This window comes from Oryctolagus cuniculus, chromosome 11 (genome assembly GCF_964237555.1).
Source record: "Oryctolagus cuniculus chromosome 11, mOryCun1.1, whole genome shotgun sequence".
Classification (NCBI taxonomy): domain Eukaryota; kingdom Metazoa; phylum Chordata; class Mammalia; order Lagomorpha; family Leporidae; genus Oryctolagus; species Oryctolagus cuniculus.
Genome location: NC_091442.1, coordinates 17,417,826 through 17,445,146, shown reverse-complemented (window position 1 = coordinate 17,445,146; position 27,321 = coordinate 17,417,826). Strand labels below are relative to the sequence as shown.

General features: G+C 44.4%; 1 protein-coding gene across 5 annotated transcripts in view; it reads right to left on the bottom strand.

Annotated features, from left to right (window-relative positions):
• CHD6 (chromodomain helicase DNA binding protein 6) overlaps window positions 1–27,321 on the bottom strand; it is a 241,382-nt gene that overhangs the window by 121,930 nt on the left and 92,131 nt on the right. For 4 of the 5 annotated variants that reach the window (XM_008274447.4, XM_070051833.1, XM_070051832.1 and 1 more), the window contains 3 exons: window positions 26,447–26,967; window positions 6,382–6,529; window positions 4,622–4,771 (listed from right to left, as the gene is read on the bottom strand). In XM_008274447.4, coding sequence (XP_008272669.3) covers window positions 4,622–4,771; window positions 6,382–6,529; window positions 26,447–26,967 — 819 coding nt within the window. The remainder of the gene's footprint in view (window positions 1–4,621; window positions 4,772–6,381; window positions 6,530–26,446; window positions 26,968–27,321) is intronic. The other variant, XM_070051834.1, reaches the window with a different exon arrangement.

The following is a 27,321-nucleotide window of genomic DNA, read 5'->3' as shown; positions in this document are numbered from 1 at the left end:
AATTCCTCTGGTGTTCTGGGGAAGTTCGTCTGCTGTCAGACACGAGAGGACAGAGACTCGCAGCAGGGGAACTACAGAGGTGAGAGCTACAGCAATCTGAATAGGGTCCTCAGCTCAGGGGGTGGCAGCAGAAACCAAGAGAAGCAAATACTGGAAACCGCCTGAAGAGAAACAGAGCCTGGAGGAGGGTGGAGGGTGCTCGTACGCAATGGTGAGGTAGGAAGACTCCAGAAACCGTCCACCCAGGCTGAGGGGACAGAGCCAGAGAGGAAGGGCCAGACCCAGGCGGCTGATGCAAAGCTACAGCAATGCCAGTGGCAGCAGGAATCCTGGGAAAACGTGCCTGCAAGTACAAGGGCCCATGTAGAGGGAAAAAAAAAGAGTAGGAAGAACACACCAGCACAAGGGAATGAAGAAAACAAGAGCCAGGGAGAGAAAAACAGCTTTTGCTTCCTAATCTAGGAGTTAAAAAAAAAAGAAGAAACTTGTTTATATCATGAACGTAACATATTCATTTATTTATTCACTAAATAATATATAATAAGCACAACTATTAGCCACTACCTAACATAAAGTTATGCCCATGATAAGTAAAAATTGTGAAAAATTAAAAAGTGGTATCTGTTTTGCATTTACTTACAACCTGATTAAGGGAACCACCAAGAATGATAATCAAAACAGATAGCAGAGGCCTTGAAAACCAGAAGTTACACGCTGTGAACAAGGGGTCGTGGTTCCAGCTGACTTGACTCTGGTAATAATAAATATAACAAATGTAATAACAGAAGATGGACAGTGCCCTACGTGGGGTTTCATCTGAATGGTTCTTGGGAATTAAGGAAAATTTTACTCTTTTCAAACTCTTTCACTCCTGAGAGAGACAAAGAAGAAGAAAAGATACAAATCCTACCCTAAAGTAGCTCATGGTGTACAGGAAGGAAACAAAAGAATTGGCAGGTGTTCAGAGGGCAATGAAAGACAGCAGAATTAAACAGAGTGCTATGGAGCACAGATGAGGGGCACTTACCCCCAGCTCAGAGGGAGAAGGGAGCTCCCTCCCTGTCAAACACAGGAAAAGGCACAAAAACACAGGGCTAGGCACAGGAGAGACCATGAGCCAAAGCCTTATTCAAATCAAAGCCCTTTTATTGCAAAAGGCGAAATCACTCAAATTGTGCAATTCAAAGCTAAGAGCCTTGTAGAAGTCTATATGTTATAAATGGACCTCGGAATGTGAAACTGTTTCTGTTCCAGGCACCTGTATCATCAGTAAGACCAAGAGTAAGAATATTGAGTCAGTTGGGACAGAAGCTTATTTCTAGCCCCTGGATCCCATGGCCAGGTCGGAGACTCCACACGGTCCCCTGGATTCCAAAGCAGGGCTGTGAGAAAATGCCAGCCTTGAGCTGGAATCACTCATGCGTGGAGATGTTTTATCAGCTCGAGCCCATGAAACCAGTGCTGGGCGAGGGACAGGGCCCGCTGCCCCAGAACTGGGCTGAGCATGCTCAGAAGCAGCTGTACAGATCTGCCAAGAGAGCGCAGGGGGACTTTTCTGGTGCTGACTCCACCTCCTTCTCTGCCATAGGTGAAGCCAGCAGGTGGGTAGAAGGTCACTCAGAGGGCCTGGGAAAAGAACCTAAGAAAAAGTCTCTACTCCCTCAATGATTTCTGCGTTACCAGATGCACCAAGGATTGCTTGGGATCCTGGATGAGATCCATGGCTTTCAAGCTTTGAGTTAGCCTGGGAAATCTTTGTTGAAACCTCACCTTTCAAAACAGATGCAAGCAGAGCTGCTTTGGTTCTGTAGCAGCCAGGGTTCTACAGGGCACTGAGTCTGAAAAATACTCGATAAGCTGATCTCACCAGTGCCCTTACAGGCGTATGGCCTGGCTGCAAGCAAGGCCAGGCCTTTGGCTCAGAGGCCAGATCCACAGGGCTACCTCTCCAAACATCAAAGGCAAACCATGTCAGGCCTCTTTCTTGTCTGATAAATTCAGTAACACTTTTTGAGATATAATTAATGTAAATTTAATTTTATATTCTGTTTCTCCTTATATAAACCCTCTTTTTGCTGTACCTTTATAGGAAGAAAAGAACCTTGCTAAGATACATAGCATTTCCTGAATTATTTCTGTAAGATCAACTATTGCTGCCCATTGGGTAAGAAATTGCAACAAAATTCGAAATGTGGTTAATGGCATAGGTTAAATGGCTACTAGGAGAAAATGAAATTCTTTATAATACTGTAACTACCAAACCAACCATAAAATCTCCAGGGAAAACCCACAATAAAGCAACACAATCCTAGCAACTCTGGTCAATCTTGCAAAAGCTATTTTTAACTAATTGCTTGAAAAGTAATGCAATGACAATACATCAAATCATTATCCTTACTAGGTATTATATTCATTAGTTGGGAAACCCTTACCAGAACCAGAGACATAAATCAACTCTCACATGCGAATCGCTGATTAACTGCTGGCATATAACTCTGACCTGGATCGTTCTGTGCCTTAATTTCATAATGGTTACAATCCTTGTGATTTCCCATGTAAAGACAGAGCAAAAGGATATGTGAAATTAAATGAAGTTGGAGGCAAGGTGGCTGAGGAAGATAAAGCACTATTAGCTTCTGTAAGACACACTGGTGTCCTGGAGGAAGGCCAGGAATTTGTGCTACTGCCACTCCTCACACACAGTGTGAATCCTGCCAAGTCAGCAACAGGGACTCCGTAACAACAGACAGCCTGAGTCCCAGAATGTGCTGCTGGTAACAATGCCTCTCCTATATGCACAGCTTGCTGCTTCTCTCTTTTTTTTAAAGCTTGTTTCTCCATCCTATTGTTTCAGATTTTTTTTTTCTTTTTTAAGATTTATTTGAAAGGCAGAGCTACAGAGAAAGGGAGGGGGAAACATACAGAGAGACAGAGGGACAGAGAAATCTTCCACCCGCTGGTTCAATCCATAGATGGCTGTAGGGCTGGGCTGATACAGAACCAGGAGCCAGGAGCCTCTTCCAGGTCTCCCATGTGGGTGCAGGGGCCCAAGGACTTAGGCTATCTTTTGCTACTTGCCCAGGCACGTCGGCAGGGAGCTGGATTGAAGGGGAGCAGCTGGGACTCATATGGATGCTGGTGCTGCAGACGGTGGCTACACCACAGTGCCAGCCCCACTTCTTCTCTTGCTTTTATTCTTCTAAGTGCCTTGGTACAGACCTCTTTCAACATTAACCCCTTTCCTTTCTCACACTCCACTAATCCTATCATCTTCCTCCTTCACACTGCTGCTGATAGAAATTACCAAAACACAGTTATGGCAATCCTGCTCTTCTGCTCGAACCCATCAATCTCTCCTACCTCTAGCTCGACTTATAGTATAGAAGCCAAACAGCTATGCTGGTATCCGAGGCCTTGCGAGGTGTGACTCTTTCTACCTCTCAGTCCTCATCTCCCATCATTCCTCAGCACCCAGCCAAGCCCGTCACACCATACTACTAAACCACATTCAATGCCGGGGCTTTAGCTCATAGTGGAAGTGTCCCTGCTGGGTCCTTATCCTCTGAAATCCAATCATTTTTGTCCACTCCTCCTTCTATGTAGCCACATACTTCTAGGGCTATGTTTGTCACAATATTAGCCATGTGTCCTTTCACCTAGACAAACTTCTCGGAGGCAGGGCCATGCCCTGATACTGCTGCACCCCAGCACCTGGCTTTGGAGGAGACTCCCATTACACATTTGTTAAATCAGCTTTCAACTGTAATTACTAGTTTATCTGACTGCATTCACCGAACTCCTAATACTTGTATATTCTAATGGGAGAGACAAAAGAAATAAATGCAGAGACTGGACACATTCAAATTTGACTGCTTGATTACAAATTGTGGTAAGTGCTGTGAAGGAAATAAACGAGGAGTTGAAACAGACGGGCAGTGATGTACTTAAAAAGTCAGGAAAAACCTCTTTCGGGAGTTATCATTTTAGTGGAAACAAAGGACTGTGAACCCCTCGTGTAAAATGTGTGGCTCAGAGCATCCCAAGCAGAAGGAACAATTCAGGCAAAGACCTGGAGGTGGAAAAGAACTGTCTGTTCATTAAAAGATGTTAAGTCTTCTGGCTGGAGTATAATGACAGGGAAGAGTTGCTTATCTAAAAAATGAATTTGGTGAGGCCAGTGCTGTGGCATAGCGGGTAAAGCCACAGCCTGAGATGCTGGCATCTCATATGAGCTCTGGTTCATACCCCAGCTGCTCCACTTCCTGTCCACACGAGATCCAGATGAAGCTCTTGGCTTCCGGCAGCACCAGCTCTGGCTGTGGCCATCTGGGGAGTGAACCAGTAGAAGGAAGATCTCTCTAACTCCTCCTCTCTGTAACTGTGACTTTCAAAATAAATTTTAAAAATCTTTTTTAAAAAGTGAATTTGGTGAAATAGGGAAAGTGTATGATCATAGGCTGTCCTGCCGGGCTCAGCAAAGATTGTGAAATTTATTCTAAGTCCAGCAGGAAGCCACTCAAAGGTTGTGAATGGCACAGATCTAATGTATGTTTTATCAAGCAGCAGTTCCATCAACTAGGACAGTTCAACCATGGTCAGTACCTTCATGTAAAGGACATACCTCTGCCTGCCAAGCCAGTGTAGACGCTGAGAGTGCAGATGTTCGGCCGGCTCCAAGAACAGCGATTGTCTCTCCATCGTCATCCACCACTTTGAAGTCCAGGTCCTCATTGTATTTTCTGCGCTTCACTTGTCGTCCTGAGCGTCGTTTCTGCAGGGCAAACACACCTGTCACAGCAGCTCTGTGAGTCAAAGGCAAAAGCTGGAACAAGAAAATCCTCATCTGAACTTGACAGCATGCCAAGGAGAGCTCTCTGAAGGACTCACTCCACTCAAAAAGGGGTCTGGCTGAGGGAGGGGAGGAGCAATGGACTGCTCTTCAAACTGCCATGTTCTACCAAGAAGAGGGTGTAGCCTCAGAGTCCAGAGGCAGTGACTTTCTCCTCTTTTCTGGAATCAGTTCTCCTCCAGTAAAACAAGGACAGGAGGAGAACACCATCGTCTTGGAAGTTCCTTCCAGCATCAGCAGGAAGCTCAGATTTTAAGACAATGGTGACAGGTTTTGTTGAGCTCAAATTCACCACACTTATCATGTACTACTAAAAACGTAATTTGAAAACCTATTTAATACCAACTTTATTAGGACTCACTTTGAGAATCTCATAGTACTGCTGAAATGTAGGGAGACATCTCGAGTGTGACAAGACATAGTTTGTAAGTCACCATCTATGGACTCATTTCTAATTAAGTGCCTCGTACCTTTTAGAGAGACAACATTCATCAATAAAGTAGTGCAGTTTAGTGTTTCCCAAACACAAAAGCACACAGTTCATCTCTACGTACTCATCACATCCAAGTAGCAGGGTCACCAGCCAGCTCATTCTCAATTATTTAAATCCCCCAAAAAGAAAAGACAAAAGCAAAACCTCATCTCTGTGTTCCCATCCTTTCTTCAGGTTACCTGAGGGATTCCATTTAAAACCTCTCCCTCACTTCAACACACATCACCGTCCTACAAACAGCTCCCTGCCAAGCCCCATCAATTTACACTCCTCTGCTAATCTGGAAGCCTAGTGATCACCAGGCCCAGCTGATAGGCAGTGAGGGCTTTTCTGCTCTGACACCAGGCACTACTACTTATTAATACTAAGATGTTACGAGCTGACACCTTCCCACACTGAAGATCATCAAGAAGCCTATGAGGGTGATGAGGGTGCAGATAGGCTGCTGTGACCACCCAAGGAAACCGAGCACTTCCAAATATTAGCATTCACATCCAAGAGAGGCTGCCTCAAGCCAGGGAAAAAAATCCCTTCCAATATCATGGGCCCACAAGGGCTTGTTTTTAGGAACTGATGTAGATGAGGAACTCCTTTTTTCCATGTCTGGCCAAATCTTCCTTATTCTTTTGGAATAAAAAACATAAACCTGACTTTTCAGCTTCTGGGACTCGGAGATGTCCTCATGCAGACTAAACACATTAACCTACCTGGCAAAACAAGTTCCCTGAGTCGTACCCAGCTTGGCGTACAACTTCATTTTCCATATCAACTCCCTCTGCAGCCTAATATTATGATACTTTCCAAGAAGGAAACAAACAACACTAGAAAAAGCTGGCAGATTATCAGTATAGAGATCAGGCTGAGTTGAAAAACTCTGTGTTCTGTCTGCTCACCCACCGAAACTGTAAAAGCCCAGCCCAGGTCCGTGTGTAAGGGTAGCACACTAGATAGAAGACAGGCATGGGGGACACCAGGATCAGTGTCAGCAAGACCCGTCCGGCAGCCGTAACCTCCACCAGGCTCCCGGTCACAGCTGTACCTGGCTGTCTGCAGACTCAGTGGACTCCTCAGGACTCCGCAGGGACGAGCTCGGCAGGCCCTGATCCAGCTCTAAACTCTCCACTGTGGTTTCACTTTTCCTTTTTCCTTTCTTCTTTTTCTCCACTGGGGTTGGTCCTTGCTCCTTGCTACAAGGATAAATTCAGAATTAAAACTGTTGGGCAGTTTTTAAAACTAAGGCTTCTCACATGATCAAAGTCATGAGGTCACATCCCAGAACTCTAGACCAGGGCAGGCTATAATGAAGAACCTACAAGAGTTTCTTCCCAGAAGTATGGGAAGAAATATCTACATAAGTTGAAGTAGACTACTCCTCATGACTACCATGGCTGTGACTAACCTAGTGAGAACTAATATGAACATCTTCAAAAACCTAACTTTCAGTTTGTACTAGGATGTTTACTTGCTTCAGAAATACTAAAAATACCAAAATATAATTTTCATTTACGATATACTGCCTATAGGAAGACACATCTCCCTAATCTGCCATCATCCTGTACTGAGTACAATCTTTGTATAAGAGCTGGAGTGAGCACTGGGAACTAAAAAATGAAGAGAACACTGCCTCTACCTTGGAGAAGCTTGTAATTCCAAAAATCTTATAGTCCATCTAACAGCCCTAGCTCAAGGCATACAGGAGCACTTGCTCAGAGAGGTAGAGCCAGGCAAAGTCCATCCAAGGCCCTGCCAAGATGGGAATGTCTCCTCTAAAGATAACCTTTCCTGACCCTCCTAGCTTGTAAAAATCTCTGTGCTACACTTCAACCGTGCTTTGCCTAAGGTACCCAAACTCTAATCTTTCACCACAGGCTCAGAACATGTCACTATATACAGTGCCTGGGTCCCCCACAGTTGCTCAATCAGCATCTGCTGCAAGGATGGATATTTTATATTTCCCTTGTCGCTCCAGACTCTGAGTTCCTAGAGGACAGACAGCAGGTATTTAATTCAGTTTTGCATTCCTCACAGTGATTAGGGTTAGACCATAAGCACACTCAGTAGTCAATAAATATTTACCAAGTCTTAAAACATTTTTTTAGACAATGGCTAGATGGGTAAATTAATGAATGGATAAAATTATTCTTGCTTAGAGAAATTTAGAGAAACACACTGACCTGAGACATATATAGAATGCTGACAGATGTCAGATAATGGTAACAATAGCTAATAATAATGACTACAAGCAGTATTTACATGACACTGACTACAGGCAGGCACAGTGCTAAGTTCTGTACGTAGTCATTTCCTTTATACCTCCTGACGACCCTGTAGGGAAGATAATATTCCCACCGGCAGGTTAAGTTAGATTTCCAGGATGACATCACTGGTAGACAGTAGAGACAGCAGGCAAAGTCTATGTACTTAATACCATGCCATTCTTGGGACACATTTAGCAAGAGATAGCGGTGTGGCTGGATGACAGGGCAAAGGAACAAAAGGACTATAATGGAGCTGGAAAATGAGTTCAAGGGTGCACAAGGCCAGAGAGTCTGGACTTCATTCTGGTTGGGGCAAGTCCAGGAAAGAGGGACTGAAGACCTATACTAGATAAGACCAAGGAGAACTCAAAGGTAACGGTGTTTGAAAGCTCCAGAACGTAGAGGATGAGGAAAGAGTCAAAGCTGGATGGCCCCGTCTGGAGCACAGCTCCCAGAGCTGACTGCTGAACTGGCGTGGTTCCCTGAAACATTCTTCATCCCTCACAGACCCCAAACAGACCAGTGCAAACAGCCCACTCATAATTCTCCAGGCTGAACACTGGTTTGTTTGCCCTCCAGGGAAGTTCATGAGAAAGATCAATGTGGTCCAACCTGAGGAAGTAAAAGCCATCAGGTGTTGCTAAGATAGAGGATTACAGGCTTTAACAAGGAGCTTGTACCTAGATGCAGGAGGGGAAAAGCAGATGTTTTTCCGCTTCTTATCAGCATAGAAGAGGAGACTCAGGTAAAACAGTTTTAGAAGATACTAAATTTTCACAGGCGTACTTATTTCATGTTATATGGCTTCTAATTAAGAAGACTTACAGTAATTACAATCTACCGAGTATTTATGCTTCTGACTCTTATTTAACTGTTACAATCACAATCCTATGAGGGAACAAGGGAAAATAATTCTATTTCACATGAGAAAATGGAAATTGAGGTTTCCTTTCTTATTATTTATTTGAGAGGCAGAGATGAGAGGGAAACACAGAGGCAAGAAAAAGAGCAAGAAACAGAAAGGGCTCTCATGTACCAGCTCATTCCTCAAACTGGGGCCACGGTCCAGGTCTCCTACAAAGGTGGTAAGAACCAATCACTTGAGCCATCACTGCTGCTTCCCAGGGTTCTGCATTAGCAGGAAGCTGGAGTCAGGAGCTGGAGGCAGACACGGAACTGAGGCACTCCAAGAGGGGATGCAGACTCTCTAAATGGCAAATTAGCTGCTGGGCTGAACGCATGCCCCAGAACTGAAATCTGAAAGCTGCAAGGGTGCCCAGGTCAGCGGCAGAGCGTGGCTGACGCTCAAGTCACCCGAGTCACGAGATGCTGCTTTCCACACCACATGATGCTTCCTGACATCTGAAAAAAATGCTCCCATTTGATGAATGTAAAAAACTTCAAATCTCTTCTAATATTATTTGAATGTCAAAATAACAACTAAAAGAATCAACAGTCAAAACATTCTAATGACCCAGATGCAGAAAAAAAAAATCCACAAACCCACAGCTGTTGATGGCTTTTTATGAATCTCTTAGCAAAAAAAAAAATCTCCGCTTTATTTTTATAATACAACTGCAATGAGGGGGGTGATAATATCCCCCAAAGTCACCATTATAATCACATACTTATATGTCCACTGAATTTTCTCAAATTTTTTTTAATATTTATTTATTTATTTGAAAGGCAGAGTTACAGAGAGGCAGGGGCAGAGGCAGAGAGAAAGGTCTTGTATCCACTTGTATTCACACTCGAAATGGTTGCAATGGCTGGGGCTGGGCCTGGTTGAAGCTAGGAGCCGGGAGCTTCTTCTGGGTCTCCCAGGTGGGTACAGGGGCCTAAAGACTTGGGCCATCCTCTGCTGCTTTCCCAGGCACAGTAGCAGGGAACTGAATTGGAAGTGGAGCAGCAGGGACTCAAACTGGTGCCCATAAGGGAGGCTGGCACTGCAGGCAGTGGCTCTACCTGCTATGTCACAGCGCGGGCCCTCTATAAAACTGTAAATCCTTTTCCACAACACATTTGAAATCAATTTCATCTATTTACTAAATGTAACTTTTTTTTTTTTTTCCAGGCAGAGTGGACAGTGAGAGAGAGAGAGACAGAAAGGTCTTCCTTTGCCATTGGTTCATCCTCCAATGGCCGCCGCGGCCCCGCGCTGATCCGATGGCAGGAGCCAGGTGCTTCTCCTGGTCTCCCATGCGGGTGCAGGACCCAAGCACTTGGGCCATCCTCCACTGCACTCCCAGGCCACCCTCCACTGCACTCCTGGGCCACAGCAGAGAGCTGGCCTGGAAGAGGGGCAACCGGGACAGAATCCAGCACCCCGACTGGGACTAGAATCTGGTGTGCCGGCGCCACTAGGCGGAGGATTAGCCTATTGAGCCGCGGCGCCGGCCATTAACTTCTTTTTATGAGGAAACTTAGTCTGTGTGTTTAAGTGTGCATTTTAAATACAGGAATATGCTAGAAACATGCATTTCACCATGGATTATCATATTCCAAGCTAAATCAAGCCCAAACCATAATTAAGAGGAATACAAGCTGCTCAAAGTAAGACACTTTACCACACAACTTAGGTGCATTTTCAGAAGGCATTAAATGATAAAAGTGAAGAGGAGCCAGAATGCGTGCTTCTGGATTTTCCCAGCCAGACGCTGGGAGCAGGGTAGGGCGGGCAGCACACCTTCTCGAATACATGTTGGTAAAACACCTCCTGGAACCTGCCCATTTATTTGGAGGTAAGTAAGAAAATAAAGCGCTTTCCTGAAGGTTACCTATGGCAAGACCAATTCTGAATTCCAAAGCTTCTTTCTGATGAAGACAGAAATTTGAAGATATATCGCCAATATGAAAGCACATGTGAACGAGGTTATCCACTGTAACATTATTTGTAGTTGTAAAATAAGGAAAAGAACTTAAATGTCCAAAGGACTTGGGCTATCTTTCACTTCCATCCACTGGGTCACTCCCCAATTGGCCGCAATGACCAGAGCTGCACCAATCCGAAGCCAGGAGCCAGGAGCTTCTTCCAAGTCTACCACATGCATTCAGGGGCCTAAGTCGGGCCATCTTCCACTGCTTTCCCAGGCTATAGCAGAGAGCTGGATCAGAAGTAGAGCAGGCTGGTGCCGCGGCTCACTAGGCTAATCCTCCACCTAGCGGCGCCGGCATACCGGGTTCTAGTCCCGGTCGGGGTGCCGGATTCTGTCCCGGTTGCCCCTCTTCCAGGCCAGCCCTCTGCTGTGGCCTGGGAATGCAGTGGAGGATGGCCCAAGTGCTTGGGTCCTGCACCCCATGGGAGACCAGGAGAAGCACCTGGCTCCTGGATCAGTGTGGTGCGCGGGCCGCAGTGCGCCAGTTGCGGCGGCCATTGGAGGGTGAACCAACGGCAAAAGGAAGACCTTTCTCTCTGTCTCTGTCTCTCTCTCACTGTCCACTCTGTCTGTCAAAAAAAAAAAAAAAAAAAAAAACAAAACAAAACAACAAAAAAAAAAAACCTAAATGAAAGATCTCTGTGAGTGAGATCCCAGTGGAAAGAACAGGTCTTCAAAGAAGGAGGTACCTTTCTCTGAAGGGAGGAGAGAACCTCCACTTTGACTATGACCTTGTCTAAACAAGATAAGAGTCGGAGAACTCAAGGGGCTTCCATAGCCTTGGAAACTCATGAGTGGTGCATAGGGAGATTACTGATGCCATAAACAGGAGTGTCAATTTGTAAAGTCAACAACAGGAGTCACTGTGCACTTATTCCTCATGTAGGATCTCTGTCCTTAATGTGTTGTACATTGAGACTTAATGCTATGATGAGTACTCAAACAGTATATTTCGCTTTGTGTTTCTATGGGGGTGCAAACTGTTGAAATCTTTACTTAATGTACACTAAACTGATCTTCTGTAAAAAAAAAAAAAAAAAGAAGAAATTATTAATTCCCAACTTGACTCTCGCTGGGTTTAAACATGACAATAGGTCTGATCTGATTTCATCATCATTTAAAAAATCATCTATTATTTTTCACTTTATGTTTGTGTGGGAGCTAACTGTTGAAATCTTTACTTAATGTATGCTAAACTGATCTTCTGTATATAAAGAGAATCGAAAATGAATCCTCATGTGAATGGAAGGGGAGAGGGAGTGGAAAAGGGGAGGGATGCGGGTGGGAGAGATGTTATGGGGGGGAAGCCATTGTAATCCATAAGCCGTACTTTGGAAATTTATATTCATTAAATAAAAGTAAAAAAAAAAAAAAAAAAAAAAGAAGAGAAGAGAAGTACAGCAGCCGGGACTCGAACCAGTGTCCATATGGGATGCTGGCACTGCAAGTGGCTGCTTTACCCTCTATGCCACAGTGCCGGCCCCTCCTAGTTTTAACTCAAAGGGCTGAGAAGCAAAAATACTCCATTAACAATGTGTACACATAGCATTCAGATCATTGTTTCTAATACTAAAGCAGGGAAGAAAGAAGGGGAGCCTGAAACATCTTGCTACATCAAGAAAGCAAAGGAGTGCTTGAAAAAATGAAGGTGGCACATCAAGATGACAGCAATTAGCTTGGAGAGCACCTGTTGCCCCCAAATGGGACCATTTCAGCACCAAAGTAATTGGACACAGTAAAGAATTTTAAGTCCCTGTAAACAATAGTAATCCATATTGATGACAGGCATATAGATAACAAACAAATGATGAAGGGGGAGCTCTTATTTAACAGAGTCCAAACAACAAATGCAGACAGGGCCAGCACTGTGGTGTGGCAGGTAAAGCCGACACCTGCAGTGCCAGCATCTCATATGGGCGCCAATTGTAGTCCTGGTTGCTCCACTTCTGATCCGGCTCTCTGATATGGCCTGGGAAAGCAGTATAAGATGGCCCCGGCACTTGGGCCCCTGTATTCATGTGAGAGACCTGCAAGAAGCTCCAGGCTTCTGGCTTTGGAGCTGAGCCAGGAGCCAGGAGCCAGGACCTTCTGGGTCTCCCAAATGGGATGCTGGCACTGCAGGACGGCACTTTAACCACTGTGCCACAGCACCAGTGCCTATAAAATCATTTTGTAACCACCGTAGAAAAGATGGGTACAGGGGCCAGTGCTATGGCATAGCAGGTAAAGCCGCCGCCTATGGTGCTGGTATCCCATATGGGTGCTGGTTCTAGTCCCAGCTGCTCTACTTCTGATCCAGCATTCTGCTATGGCCCGGGAGAGCAGTAGAAGATGGCCCAAGTCCTTGGGTCCCTACACCCACGTGGGAAGATCCTGGCTCCTGGCTTCGGATCGGCACAGCTCTGGCCACTGCGGTCATCTGGGGAATGAACCAGTGGATGGAATACCTCTCTCTCTCTCTGCCTCTCCTATTCTCTCTGTGTAACTCTGACTTTCAAATAAATAAATAAATCTTAAAAAAAAAAAAAAAGAAAGAAAAGATGGGTACAGTCCACAATCATCAAGGGGTGCAAATCTAAGGAGAAAAATTTGAAGAACAGGATAAAGGTTGAGAAGCAGCCTTAAAGGTTCCCTACAGCTGGCTTGTTAGTTAAAAAGGAACAAAAAGAGGAACTAGACAATGCTTCTACGTTTAAGAACACTCTTAGGAGAGTATTTCAGGCATGGAAAGCCAAGACACTCTGGCAAAAAGATCTCTGTGAGTGAGATCCCAGTGGAAAGAACAGGTCTTCAAAGAGGGAGGTGCCTTTCTCTGAAGGGAGGAGAGAACCTCCACTTTGACTATGACCTTGTCTAAACAAGATAAGAGTCGGAGAACTCAAGGGGCTTCCATAGCCTTGGAAACTCATGAGTGGTGCATAGGGAGATTACTGATGCCATAGACAGGAGTGTCAATTTGTAAAGTCAACAACAGGAGTCACTGGGCACTTACTCCTCATGTAGGATCTCTGTCCTTAATGTGCTGTACACTGAGGCTTAATGCTATAACGAGTACTCAAACAGTATATTTCACTTTGTGTTTCTATGGGGGTGCAAACGATTGAAATCTTTACTTAATGTACACTAAACTGATCTTCTGTAAAAAAAAAAAAAAAAAAAAAAAAAGAAGAAATTATTAATTCCCAACTTGACTCTCACTGGGATTAAACATGACAACAGGTCTGATCTGATTTCATCATCATTTAAAAAAAAATCATCTATTATTTTTCACTTTATGTTTCTGTGTGGGAACAAACTGTTGAAATCCTTACTTAAGGTATACTAAGCTGATCTTCTGTATATTAAGATAATCGAAAATGAATCTTGATGTGAATGGAAGGGGAGAGGGAGTGGGAAAGGGGAGGGTTGTGGGTGGGAGGGACGGTATGGGGGGGAAAGCCATTGTAACCCATGAGTCGTACTTTGGAAATTTATATTCATTAAATAAAAGAAAAAAAAAAAGAACACTCTTAGGAAAGACATGCAGAAGTATTCAGGGGAAAAAAGGCACAAGGAATGCAACTTACTATTGGACAGTCCTAGAAAAACATATAAAACTATTACTTATGCAAACACATTATTTTCTATATAAACATGTCTGTATCTACCTATGAGAGTGGTCTTCAAAGAGTTCATGAAAAACACATACTATAAAAAACTATTGATGGGGCCAGCCCTGTGCTATAGCTGGTGAAGCCATCGCCTGCAGTGCTGGCATTCTATATGGGCACTGGTTCAAGTCTTGGCTGCTCCACTTCTGATTCAGCTCTCTGCTACGGCCTGGGAAAGCAGTGGAAGATGACCCAAGTCCCTTGGGCCCCTGCGCCCACATGGGAGACCTGGAAGAAGCTCCTGGTCATTGTGGCCACCTGGGGAGTAAACCAGTGGATGGAAGACCTCTCTCTCTCTGCCTCTCTGTCTCTCTCTGTAACTCTGCCTTTCAAATAAATAAATAAATAAATCTTAATAAACTTATATTGACTTGTTGTAAGATGTTGAATAGGATGTAGTTTAGGCACTAAGAAGGATGGATAAGACAACAGTTTGAAAAGTGTTCTTATCAGAATAACATGACTTTTGCTAGAAATGAAGCAATAACAAAAATGAAATTTATGGTGAAGAATGTAGAAATCACTGATGCTTTATAAAAAGTTTACAGGAACAATGCCCCAAGGAGTTTACAAACGGGAGGCTAGTATTATGAGGGCATGAGACAATGCTGACAATGAAGCAAGTAAAGGCATCACATTTGCAAGTAAAAAATGTATCTTGTTCATACCTTAGCTGAAGAGGACCGCCAATCGACAGTATAAACAACAGCAAATGCAGCAGGTATCTCATTTAGTTCAGCTCACACAACTCAGACTGAACAATTACAGTGGAGCAAACCTGCTGCTCAACGAGTGCCAAAAACTACTGCAACCAGATCTGCTTTAAATGGAAATTTTAAGTAAGTGCGATCAAGACACTGAAACATTTCTTCAAAGAACTGTAAAAGGACAGTAAACAAGACTTGATCTTGAAGAAAAAGCACAACCAAAGCAAGGTCTACCAAGAGGTGGAAGTGGTCTGCTCAAAACAAACGTGGTCCTGTCCAGGGCAAAGTCACACTAACAGTTTTTTGGGATGCGCAACACCAAGGAACAGTAACATCTGCTTTCTAGAAGAATGTCTGCAAAAAGTTAATCAGAGCCAACCTTGTAGCAGAAAAATGCCCAGGGGGCCGGCACTGTGGCATAGTGGGTAAAGCCACCACCTGCAGTACCAGCATCCCATATCGGCACCGGTTCAAGTGCCAGCTGCTCCACTTCTGATCCAGCTCTCTGCTATGGCCTGGGAAAGCAGTGGAAGATGGCCTGACTTGGGCCCCTGAACCCATGTGGTAGACTGAAGAAGCTCCCGGCCCCTGGCTGTGGATTGGTGCAGCTCTGATAATTGTGGCCAATTGGGGAGTGAACCAGTGGCTGGAAGACCTCTCTCTCTGCCTCTCCTTCTCTCTCTGTGTAACTCTGACTTTCAAACAAATAAATAAATCTTTAAAAAAACAAATGCCCAGGAATCTCCACCAGAGTCCCCTATAGCGCCTCTGTTCACCCTTATCAAACAAGGGCAGTTCTGTGAGAGCTTTTGATGGGAAATCATTAAACATCACCTTACAGTCCTGATTTGGGTCCTTCTGAGTTCTGTACATTTCTTAACGAGAGAGAGAGAGAGAGAGAGAGAGAGAGAGAGAAAGAAAACCCTTAAAAGAAACCACTCATTCTTTGGTTAATATCGTAAAAAGGACTATGCTGACATGGCTCAGGACCTCAGTTCTTCAGCAGGAACTGAAGGGCTGGTGTCATTGCTTGATATCAAGAAGTGTCTTGAACTTGATGGGGTTTATGTTGAGCATCAGAGTTTACATTTTAATCCTTTAATTACATTTTCCACAAACATTTTGAAGTCCCCTTGTGTAAACTATAACACATCGGCAAGACAGCCATCAGGTAGAACCACCAACAGTTTCTTAACAGGTCTTACCCCTAAAGCTCTCTTATCCTGTCTTCTACATGGCTTCATCGGTGCAGAGGATTCTTGTGCATCTTTATTTTCTGTGCAGTTCATAATAGAAAAATAAGCACTTTTTTTTGTTCTCCAAATAGGAAATTACATGTTTGTATTACAGCACTAGCTAGACAGGCTTTCACAAACCTCCCTAATCTATCTCCAGTGCCCAGCCCCTGGCTTCACTGCTAGAACTCAGAGTCAGAAGCTGAGTACTGAATCAGAAAATGAGAAAGACCCAGGTACACGTCACAACCCTGTACTACCGTGAGACTTCATTACTCTGTGCCTGTGGATTCTAGGTTTTGAAAGATCTTATCTACCAGTACTTCAAAATGACTCAAATTCCCATTTTAAAATAAAAATGTATAAAATATCCATCAGAGCCTTGGCAGGAAAGAATGAGTTTCTATCAGAGCACTGAGAATAGCTCAGGATTCCAACTAATGCCTTTGGAGAAAAGCAGAGTGAGGAGTCTAGCCTGCGGCCACCATTCCAATCTAGGAACAAACCCCTCGGAGAAACTGAGCCCCAGTCTTCCTACAGGCTTTGATCCTCTCCCCAGGAGTAGGATACTGAAAACATGGACAGTACCCCAGCAAAGAGCATTCGCACTTTTTTTCAATTTATTCATAACACTCATCTTAGTGCAGTGTACAGAGAACTGAGTTGGAACAGATTTTAAAGATACTGGTTAAAACAAAAAAATACACTGTAGATGTAGTCTGTTAGAAAACACGTACACCAAATCTATTCTGTTCCTCAGTTCCTTTAACTGTATGCTCAGCCTCATCAGAAAAAGATCAGGTGTTTGGCCTAGCATTTAAGACGTTGGTTAAAGCTTGGGTTTGATTCCTGGCTCTAGCTCCTGACTCCAGCTTCCTGGTAACGTTTCCGCTGGGAGGCAGTGGTGATGGCCAAAGTGATTTGCTGCCTGCCATCCACAAAGAGACCTAGATTGTGTTCCCAGCTCCTAGCTTTGGCCACAGCCCAGCATCCAGCTACTATGGACATCTGGGGAGTGAACCAGCAGATAGGAAATTTCTTACTCTCTGCCTCTCCAATTAATTAATGCTAAAAAGATCATCCAGGTTGGTGGTATATCCTAGCTAGTAAATGAAACAAAAAGATGCGCACCTCTGACAACCATTACTCTGTGGATGAAACTGTCACCAAGAAATACCATATTGTCTATGGTCACAACTGTGAAGGAAGGAGGGTCCCGTGGAAGCAGGACGTGCCTAATGCTTCATCCATCCCAAGAGACTGAAGTGGTTCTGGGAACTTTGGTGGTGGTTGTAGAATTGGTTTTGGTGGCAATGACAACTTTGTGGATGAAACTTCAGTGGTCTGGTGGCTTCAGTGGCTGCTCAGGTGGTGGTGGATACGGTGACAGTGGGAAAGGTTACAATGGATTTGGTGATGACAGAAGCAATCTTGGAGGCAGTGGAAGCTACAAAGTCTGGCAATTACGACAATCCACCTTCACATTTTGGACCCATGAAGGGAGGAACCTGGAGGCAGAGGCTCTGGCCTGGTGCTGCTGGCCAATATTTTGTCCAAACGTGAAATCAAGGTGGTGGTGGTTCCAGCAGCAACGGTAGCTATGGCAGTGGCAGAAGGTTTTAATAACTGCTAGGAAGCAAAACTCAGCAGGAGAGGAGAGCTGGAGAAGTGACAGGGAAGCTACAGGTTACAACAGATTTGTGAACTCAACCAAGCACAGTGGTGGCAGGGCCCAGCTGCTACAAAGATGACGTGTTTTAGACAATGTGCACAGGCAAAGAAACTTGAGGGCTGTATTTGTGACCAACTGTGTAACAGATTATTTTAGTTTCTGTTCTGTGGAAAGTGTAAAGTATTCCACCAAAGAGCTTTAATGTAGTTTTTTCTTCTCTTTTTCTTTTTTGGTACCCATGCTGTTGATTGCTACACCTAACAGACTGATCATGATGCCAAATTAATATGTCTTTAAAAAAAAAAAAGATTATGCACTTACAGGATGGAAAACCAGTTTTACCAGATAATCTTATTATAAAGTAATAAAAGCAAATTAAAATTAAAATCCAGAAAATGTAGAAAGGTTTCAAATGAAAAGTACAAGCTGTCCTTAGTACACCAAATCCCACTCACCTGAGAATTTCTTTTGACTGCTATCCCTCTAGTATTTTCATGCCTCTGGTTTGTTATTTATCACTGTTAAAGAATCACTACTGACATCCTGATATTAAAAGCTGATCTTAATATACTTCACCTGTTCCTGCTCCTACTCAATATTTTGTTGAATTATTTTCATTCAGCAATCAGGTTTTAAAATCCCATTGATATTGTTTTCTGGCTGCTTCCTTTTTATAATTCATTCTTATTTTACAGACAAAATATCACTTTGAATCTGAGGATGCTCATCAAAATCTGCACAGTTTCCTCTCCTTGAATTACTCCTCCTGAGCACAGTCGTTCCGTTACTTGTCTTTTTCCTATCTTAGGCTGCCTGTTTGCCTCTGTGGCCTCATGCTCTCTGGCAGATCGTTCCTATTGGAGATGAACTGGGGTGATGACACAGGTAGCTGGAGAGGCTCTCTACTGTGGCTCAGTGAGTTGCTACTGCACAAGCCCCACCTGGGACTCAGGCTTTCTCTTTTCCTACTGTTAGGGTATGAGCAAAGAAAGGCAGAGAAGCAAGTACCCTATGCCCCCTCTTTGAAGATGTCGGTCCCTGCCTGAAGTCCTATTTCTCCAGGGCAAAGAGCTCAGTATCTTTAAGGAATCCATAGGACTTCAGCCTAAAGCTGTTAAATCCACACCCCCCCTTAAAGACAGTTCCTTAATCAGCCTTTTCCACTACGGGCCTGACCCTAGTCTCTCCCACTCTGCTGCAAAGACAGTTCCTGCAGGTGCTCTGAGCCGGGACTCCCGCCACAGCACTATCCACCAGGATGACACCACTGGCCTTCCTCATCCAGAAATTCATCAACATCTCTCATCTTTAAAGGAATTATTTTCTTCTGTTCGCCCTGTCATTTTAGTACGAGTTGAAGAAGGGAAAATAAGAGTACAGTGGGTCTACCATCTTAAAACTGGAAGCCCTTTAAAGAATATTTGTGTAATTTTTTTTTAACTTAGTCTTTTCTTATCTATTAATTCCTTTAATTCCTGGCTCAAAGTTCACCTCCCCTAAGGGACTCCCTAGATCAGAACTGAAACACTGTTAATCTTCTAAAGTGTTTCAGCTATTCTACATCCAGTTATACCACGTTCTTTCATTTATTTATATTTTTGCCAATTTCTTGAAAACTTCCAAGACTATTTCTTTAGCGTGTGAAAGTTCCTCAACTATCCATAGATGATGCTTCTGTGACACTTCTGCCTTCACTATTCCATTCCCAACAAAAATACTGATAAACAAAATAAGACATGCAGGAGGCCCAAAACCATACTGGATAAATAAAAGGAGCAGACATGTATCAAGCATTATTATTAACTGTTTCCTTACAGATTTAGTAAAGTTCCACTATGTGCCAGACCGTAACTTAGAAAGTCCTGCTGATTATACAGGAAGTACTCCGGGTGCTCTTAAAGTGTGTTTGTTGGGGAGACGGGGCAGGAAACATCTGGTCTAGAATGGTTAAGATGCTCACCTCCAATATCCAAGTACTTGGTTCAGCTCCCAGCTCTGACTCCCAATTCCAGTCAGCGCAGACCCTGAGAAGCAGCAGGTGACGGCTGAGGGGTCTGCATTCCTGCCACCAACTTGGGAGACCTGGCTTTGGCCTGGCCCAGTCCCAACTAATGTGAGCATTTGGGAAGTTAACCAGTGGGTGCAAACTCTGTCTCTCCAATCAGTTCATCAACAGGAATGGAAACTTAGCCCAAAGCCTCAGAGGTGGGTCTGTGATTATCATTTGGATTTCTTCCCTACTTAACATAAAGCCCAGTAGGTTCCAAGCACAGTCTCAAATCAGATCTCCTACACATCTGTATGTACACAGGTGCTGGTTTATCCTAACAAAAGATCAGAATGTAAAAACAAGTCTCTCAAAACAAAGAACTCTGTCAGTGGACTCTGAAGCCTGAAACTAGCCTCAAGGAAGATCTCCACTCTAAAGGCAGGCATGCAGGCAGGCAGGCAGGCAGGCAGGCATGGGCCTTCACAAAGGGAGGGAAGGAAGCTAGCTGAAGATGACTACTCCTCCTGCAGCACACAGTATCAGCTGACTCAGTAGCAATCAGACAGCTAAATGGTTATATAATCACAGAAGAAGGAGAAAAGGCAACATCTTTCTTCTAGAATGTTACCAAGCTTATTAGATTTGGGAGAAAAACCTGCTCTGGACTGACAAAGCAAAACAAATGGGGCAAAGACTGAAACCCAGTGACTGGGGTGGATCACCCCATCTGCTTCATCTCCTCCTTTCAGTTCATCCCTAGCAGGTGTGAAACACAGAAATGTAAAGGGCAAGCATTTAGTTTAGTGGTAAAGATGCTGCTTGGGACAACACACCTCAGATGGGAATGCCTGGGTTTGAGTCCCACCACTCCCAACTCTGGGTCCCTGCTGATGTGCACCCTGAGAGGCAGCAGGTGGTGACTCAAGTACTAGGGTCCCTGTCACCCATGTGGAACACCTGGATTGAGTTCCTGGCTCCTGGCTTCAGCCTGGCCCAGCCCCAGCTTTTGTGGGCATTTGGAGAGTGAAATCATGACGCCACCCACTGTTGTTTAACAATGGGAATTCTTAGATATATTCATGGGTCTTATTTTCAGGGAAAAGAGCTCTCACCATTTGTTCTTGCAATACAACTAAATTATATTCATATATCTAAAATATCACATGTGATCCTGACAAACCTCTCTGATGACTGGACCCCAGGGACAGAAAAGACACAAGGGAAGACAGCCCTGACCTTAGGCACTTAACTTTTGTTGAGGAGATAAGTCACACATATACATACATGAAAACCACAGTAATGACTGAGAGGTAGCCTATGGCAGAGGCAAACACACAAGACTGGAAATCAGGAGGCCTGAGTCTGTAACAAAGCCCTGTGAAGGACCGTGGACAAGGCTCTTCTTTGGGGGTCTCCCTGTCCTTGGCTGCAGTACATGAGAGTTGGACTACATTTCTTTTAGCTTCCCCAGTCTTCCTCAATCTATGGTTTATAATGAAAAGCAAGGGGGCCAGTGATATGGCGTAGCAAGTAAAGCAGCCACCTGCAATGTCAGCATCCCATACAGGTGCTGGTTTGAAACCTGATGCCCCACTTCTGATCCAGCTCCCTGCTAATGTGCCTGGGAAAGCAGTGGAAGATGGCCCGAGTACTTGGGCCCCTGTGCCCAGATGGGAGACCTGGAAGAAGCTCTTGACTCCTGGCTTTGGCCTGGCCCAGCCTTGGCCGTTGTGGCCATTTGGGGAGTGAACCAGCGGATGGAAGATTTCTCTGTCTCTTCCTCTTTCTCTGTAACTCTGACTTTCAAATAAATGTCTAAAAAAGAAGAAGGGAGGGAGGGAGTGGGGGAGGGAGGCTGCGAGTGCCATGGCAGTTCCGAGGGGACACACAGGCATACTGCTTTGGGGAAATTCTATGGAGGAATTAGGACTTGCACTCAGACACAAAGAACAGAAGGAAGCTGGGATAGGGAGAAGGACAAAGGGTAAAGTGGCTGGAAGACACAGCAAGAGCAATCCAAAGAGAAAGGAGGGAAGTGCTTTTAGAGGCTAATGAGATCACTGTAGCCAAAGAGAGAGGAAGGGCAAGATTAGACTCCAAAGGTTTGGGTAAGGACTTGGCCATCTTTTGCTGCTTTTCCAGGTGCATAATCAGGGAGCTGGTTTGGAAGTGGAACAGCTAGGACTCAAACCGGTGGCCGTATGGGATGCTGACATTGCAGGTGGCAGCTTAACCTGTTACGCCATAGTGCTGGCCCCTATCCAGTTTTTTAGTAATAGAGCTGACAACTGGATCTCTTCTGTTGATGATTTCCTAACTGATTTAGAACTGAGAAAGAGTGAAAGGAACACTATTTGGCACCACCACCACTGACTGGTAACATAAATAAGGTAACAGCAGTGCTTCAGAGAGACTGGCCAGGCAGCAGCTGGCAAGATGGACTGAAGAAAGCCAGAACCCTGTAAGTAAGCTGTGGAGCTCCTATTGTACTGCAAGCATTCGGTGAATCATTTATAACCATCATTAGGCCTATTGTCCGGGGCCTAATCAATAACAGCTCAAATCCAAGCACACACGTGGTGTGCATTCTTAGTCTAGCAGTTAAGGCACCCAGAATCCCACATCAGGGTATCTGAGTTTGATAAGCAGTTTCAGCTTCTCACTCCAGCTTCCTGCCAATGTACCAGACCCTGAGAGGAAGCAATGATGGTTCAAGTACGTGGGAAACCCAGATTTGAGTTCCTGCCTTTGGCTGCCTCAGCCCAGCTCTGGCCATTGTGGACATATGAGGAATGAATCAGCAGATGGGAGCTGTCTGAGTTTCTTTCTCTTTCATATATATTAATTTAAAAATTAAAAAAGAAAACATGAGCTGCAGCCAATCTGCAAGAACAATCACACTGCATAGAAAACTAAGACTTAATTACTAAGATTTTAAAAAAATCAATTAATGTCTTTTCATAACTAAAACTGTGATCTGCGGGATAATTAAATAAAGGGCCTAAAGCAATTTTATGGAGCTACAGGGGAATCAAAAGCAAAGGCTAACCAGTTCAGAACTCTAGCTGGGGTGTACAGACTAATTCTACTATCTACACATCAGGATGATACAGCCGTAAAATAAGGAGAGAGAAGCCTTGGGAAATCTCTCCACATCTCTAGAGATGACCATGCTCATCCTTCTGTTAGCTCCTATCCAAGGATGTCCTGGATTTGGAAACCGCAAGAAGTTCTGCTGTCTTTTAAGTAAGCAGTCCTAGAAAACACTACCAAACACTTCACCAAGTCACTCAGACCTGATGCAGCCTCATCAGATCAAGCTCATGTTCCTTTAACTAACACACATACTCATGAAAGGCAGTAAGTTTCCACTAGTCAAAGTCCTGATTGTGCTTATACATCTGACACCCAACCCTGTTGTGCAAAATACCTGTTCATGATCCCAAAATGGAATTGATGGCTATGTCTGCATACTATTGCCTTGTTTCATTTCCCACACAATATAAATGCAAATTTCTTTTTTTTAATTAATTTATTTATTTGAAAGGCAGAGTGATAGAGAGGCAGAGAGACAGAGATCGTCCATCCACTGGTTCACTTCCCAAATGGCTGCAAACAGCCAGGGCTGGGCCAGGCCAATGCTGGGAGCCAGGAGCTTTATCTGGGTTTCCCAAGTGGGTGCAGGGGCCTAAGCACTCAGGCCACCTTCCACTGTGCTCTCAGGAACATTAGCAGGAAGCTAGATCAGAAGAGGAGCAGCTGGGACACATACCGGGACCCATATGGGATACCAGTGCTGCAGGCCATGGCTTAACCCGCTGTGCTAGAGCACCAGCCTTGTGAATTTCTTTAAGAAGGAGATGCTTACAACATTGCAAGAAGCAGAGATTCATGGTTAAGTGAGCTCAGATACCTCTACAGAATTTAGCTTCCCTCTCAACCCAAACTTCTTATCAGGGCTGTGAACCTCTATTCTTACTGCCCTAATTCTCAAACACTAACCCAATTCCTATCATTCTCTGTAGTAACCAAAATAACTAATTCCAGTGGCTTATGTCCAACTCTCCTTCACACATATTATCACCCAAAGAACCACTTCAGCTTCTCCAAAATAATCTGGAGGTGGAAATCACTGGCAGAGGCCACAGCCACTGAGCCAGTCCATCCATACGTTGGAGATCAGAGTACGCTCATGAGATTCTCTATGAAACAAAATCTGTAAGTTGTTCTTTAGTTCAACGTCCTGCCTCTCTTAGCCTTCTCTAAGGTATTCAATAGCCATTCTCTGTAAACTACATTTCTAGGATTCTACCCGAGCCTTTTTGATAGACTAAAGACAAAAATCCCATGCCAGGCAAAAGGGAGTGAATATGAGCAAATTTAAACTTGGATTAAAAAATCATCCATCTGGTCCCAACTGTAGTTCTGAAGAAGAACTGAACCACACAGTAAGCTCCAAGTTAATACACACCATTTAAAGTGCTCTCTCTTGGGGTAGGCATTTGATGCAATGGTTAAGACACTGCTTAAGATGCCTGCATCCTGCATCAGAGTGCCTAGGTTCAAATTATGGTGCCACTTCCAATTCTAGTCTTTTGCTAATGTGCACCTTGAGAGGTAGCAGATGATGGTTTAAATACTTGGGTACAGGGGCCGGCGCTGCGGCTCACTTGGTTAATCCTCCGCCTGAGGCACCAGCATCCCATATGGGCGCCAGGTTCTAGTCCTGGTTGCTCCTCTTCCAGTCCAGCTCTCTGCTGTGGCTTGGGAAGGCAGTGGAGGATGGCCCAGGTGCTTGGGCCTCTGCACTCACATGGGAGACCAGGAGGAAGTACCTGGCTCCTGGCTTCGGATCGGCGCAGCACGCCGGCCGTAGCAACCATTTGGGGGTGAATCAATGGAAGGAAGACCTTTCTCTCTGTCTCTCTCTCTCTCACTGTCTAACTCTGCCTGTCAAAACAAAACAAAACAAAACAAAACTTATGTCCCTGCCACCAATGTGGAAGACCTGGACAGAGTTCTGGGCTCTTGGCTTTGGCCCAGCATGGCTATTGCAGGCATTTGGGGAATGAGAAAATGTCTCTCTCTGCCTTTCAAATAATTTTAAAAAATAGTTTTTTAAAAATGCTTTCGTTGTTTAAAACTTATCTCTTGTATGCAGGTGTGGTGGCCTCATTAACTTATGTTCTGTTAGCATGCACATCAATCTCAGGGTTCCTATGGGTGCTCCTAGCCTGATACATAAACAGACACTGATATAGATATCCTGCCTCTGCACTTAGACTTTAGACACTTAAATTCCTCAATATAGGGGTCATACACCTATCTTGCATTTCTTCAAAAAGTTGAAAACAATTGTTCTGCACAAAGAATTCAAAGAGAGAAAGTAGAAAACATTACTTTTGTATATACATGACAAAAACTTAGTTCCCTACATAAGGAGGGAATCTGCCACGCGGACAGGATCTACAGCCAGGCCCCTCCTATCACTCATCCCACAGTGAATCGTACCCATGCCTTCTTATCTACAAGTTGCTTGGCTCTCTTCTGGTCTCACTATCTCTAATGTGTCTAGTACTATGCTAGACAGTAAACTAGAGACATAAGTCACAGATGGTCCTGCACCCAGAGCTCAGAGCCTGTGGAAGCCAGTCAACCCTTACTATCTGGAACTTGCACACACCCTTGGCTCTTGCAGACTGTGCCTTTGATTACCACGATTTCGTACCTTCTTCACAGCTGACCCTTTGCCTCTACACTGTTCCTGTTACAAAAATCCCTGAATCAGACCTGGACGCCCCATTCCTTAAACCCTGTGCATATTAACATCTTAATTCTTCTTAATTTCAAAGGAGCAGTGCTATGATTTAGACAGACTTATTCACGCAGATGCTTAAGTCCGTTGTCTTAGGTTAACGATTAATTGACTAATGGTGATGGATTAGGGTAGAGGCCAGAACCAATTAATGTCTGAAGGTAGGGCCTTTGGGAAGTGATGAGACTGCACTAGACTGCTCGAGTAGAAGCTGTGACCTAATCCTGCTGGCATTACAAGGAGACCAGATGGTAGATGCAGTACGTGCTCCCTGTCTCTCTGCTTCCTGGCTCACCATGTCACAGTCCCTCTTACCATCCTCTAGCCTTACCAGATGCCTAAAGCAAAGGGGTTACCCAGTATTAGACTGTCAACCTCCAAAACTCTAAGCTCAAATGAACCTTCTTCCTTCCTAAGTGGCTCTTCTGAGGCATCACACAATAATGAAAAGTTGATGAATACTATAAATGGCAAGAAAATTGCAATGGCCAGTATTAATTAAGGTTATCACCTCGTTAGGTGGTGAGAAAAGTGGCTCATTTTTGGATTAAAACTAATATGGACACCATGAGCACATAAGCATGGGATTTAAGAGGTATATCTACACATGTGACAGTATACCAGTCACCAACCAAAGAATGCTAAGTACTAAGGATAAAAAGGATGGCTGGGGTCTGAAGGGCATAAAAATTTTGGAGTCTTAAAACACAAATGTGGTTTCTGAAGCAACAAAATCCCAGGAATGTAATTAGAAAAAAGCAACCTCCAAGGACAGCCTCTTGCATTAGAACCAGGTGGCTATCCTTGCTCCCCAATCTACAGGAGAGGGGTATGAAGTTTAGGCCCACAGGAGTGCAGTCCAGTTGCCCTCGGGGGTTGCAGCTAGTATGAAAGTACACACCTGGCCTTCTTGGACTTTGTCCTGCCTGTGGAGTCGGAGCAGTTCCTCTTCTCTTTGGCCTCCTTGGTGCCCGAGGCCTCCCGGGGCCTCCGAGCCTTCTTGGCTCCATCCTTCTGCTTCGGCTCCTTGGGCTCCTTGGCTTTCTTGGGCTCCTTGGCCTTCCGGGGTTCCTTGGGTTCTTTAGGTTCTCGCTTCCTCTTTGGCTTGGGCTCCCTATCCTTGCTTCCTTTTGCAGTACCCGCCTGCTCTCCTGGCTCCTTTTTCTTCCGTTTCTTCTTCACTCCGGTACCCCCTCCTCCACTGTCCTCCATCCCATTGTGAGATGTCATTTTCCTAGGAAAAAGGGTATCTGCTTCCTCTTCAGCTGCATACAGGTCCTTCTGGGGCAGACAATGCCTAGCAACACCATCAATCTTGTCTTCCTGATCAGTGCTGCAGTCAAACGGGGATGGGGATTTGAAGTCAAAATTGACAGAGGCATCAGACATTGGGGAGTGATTCAGAACTTTTAAGTTTGACAGCTGCAAAAGAAAGAGAAACAACCTATTACTCCTCCATTATATGCTTTACACCAACAGTGCTACAAAGTTTGAAAGCATGGATTTGTTGAATAAATATTTACTGTGTTCCCACTAGGGTTAGTTCCCACTGTGCTAGGTAGGTCTTGAGGATACAGTGCCAAACAGGACACACGTGGCTTTTATTCTTGTGGAGCTGCACAAAAATGTTACTTACAAATTATATAAAAAATTATTAAATAAAAAACCCATAAGATCTGCATATTAACAGCAGAAGTCTAAAACACCCTTAAAGCTTGATGTCCAAAACACCAACTACAGCAGTCTTTCACAGAATACCTTTACATGCAAACACAA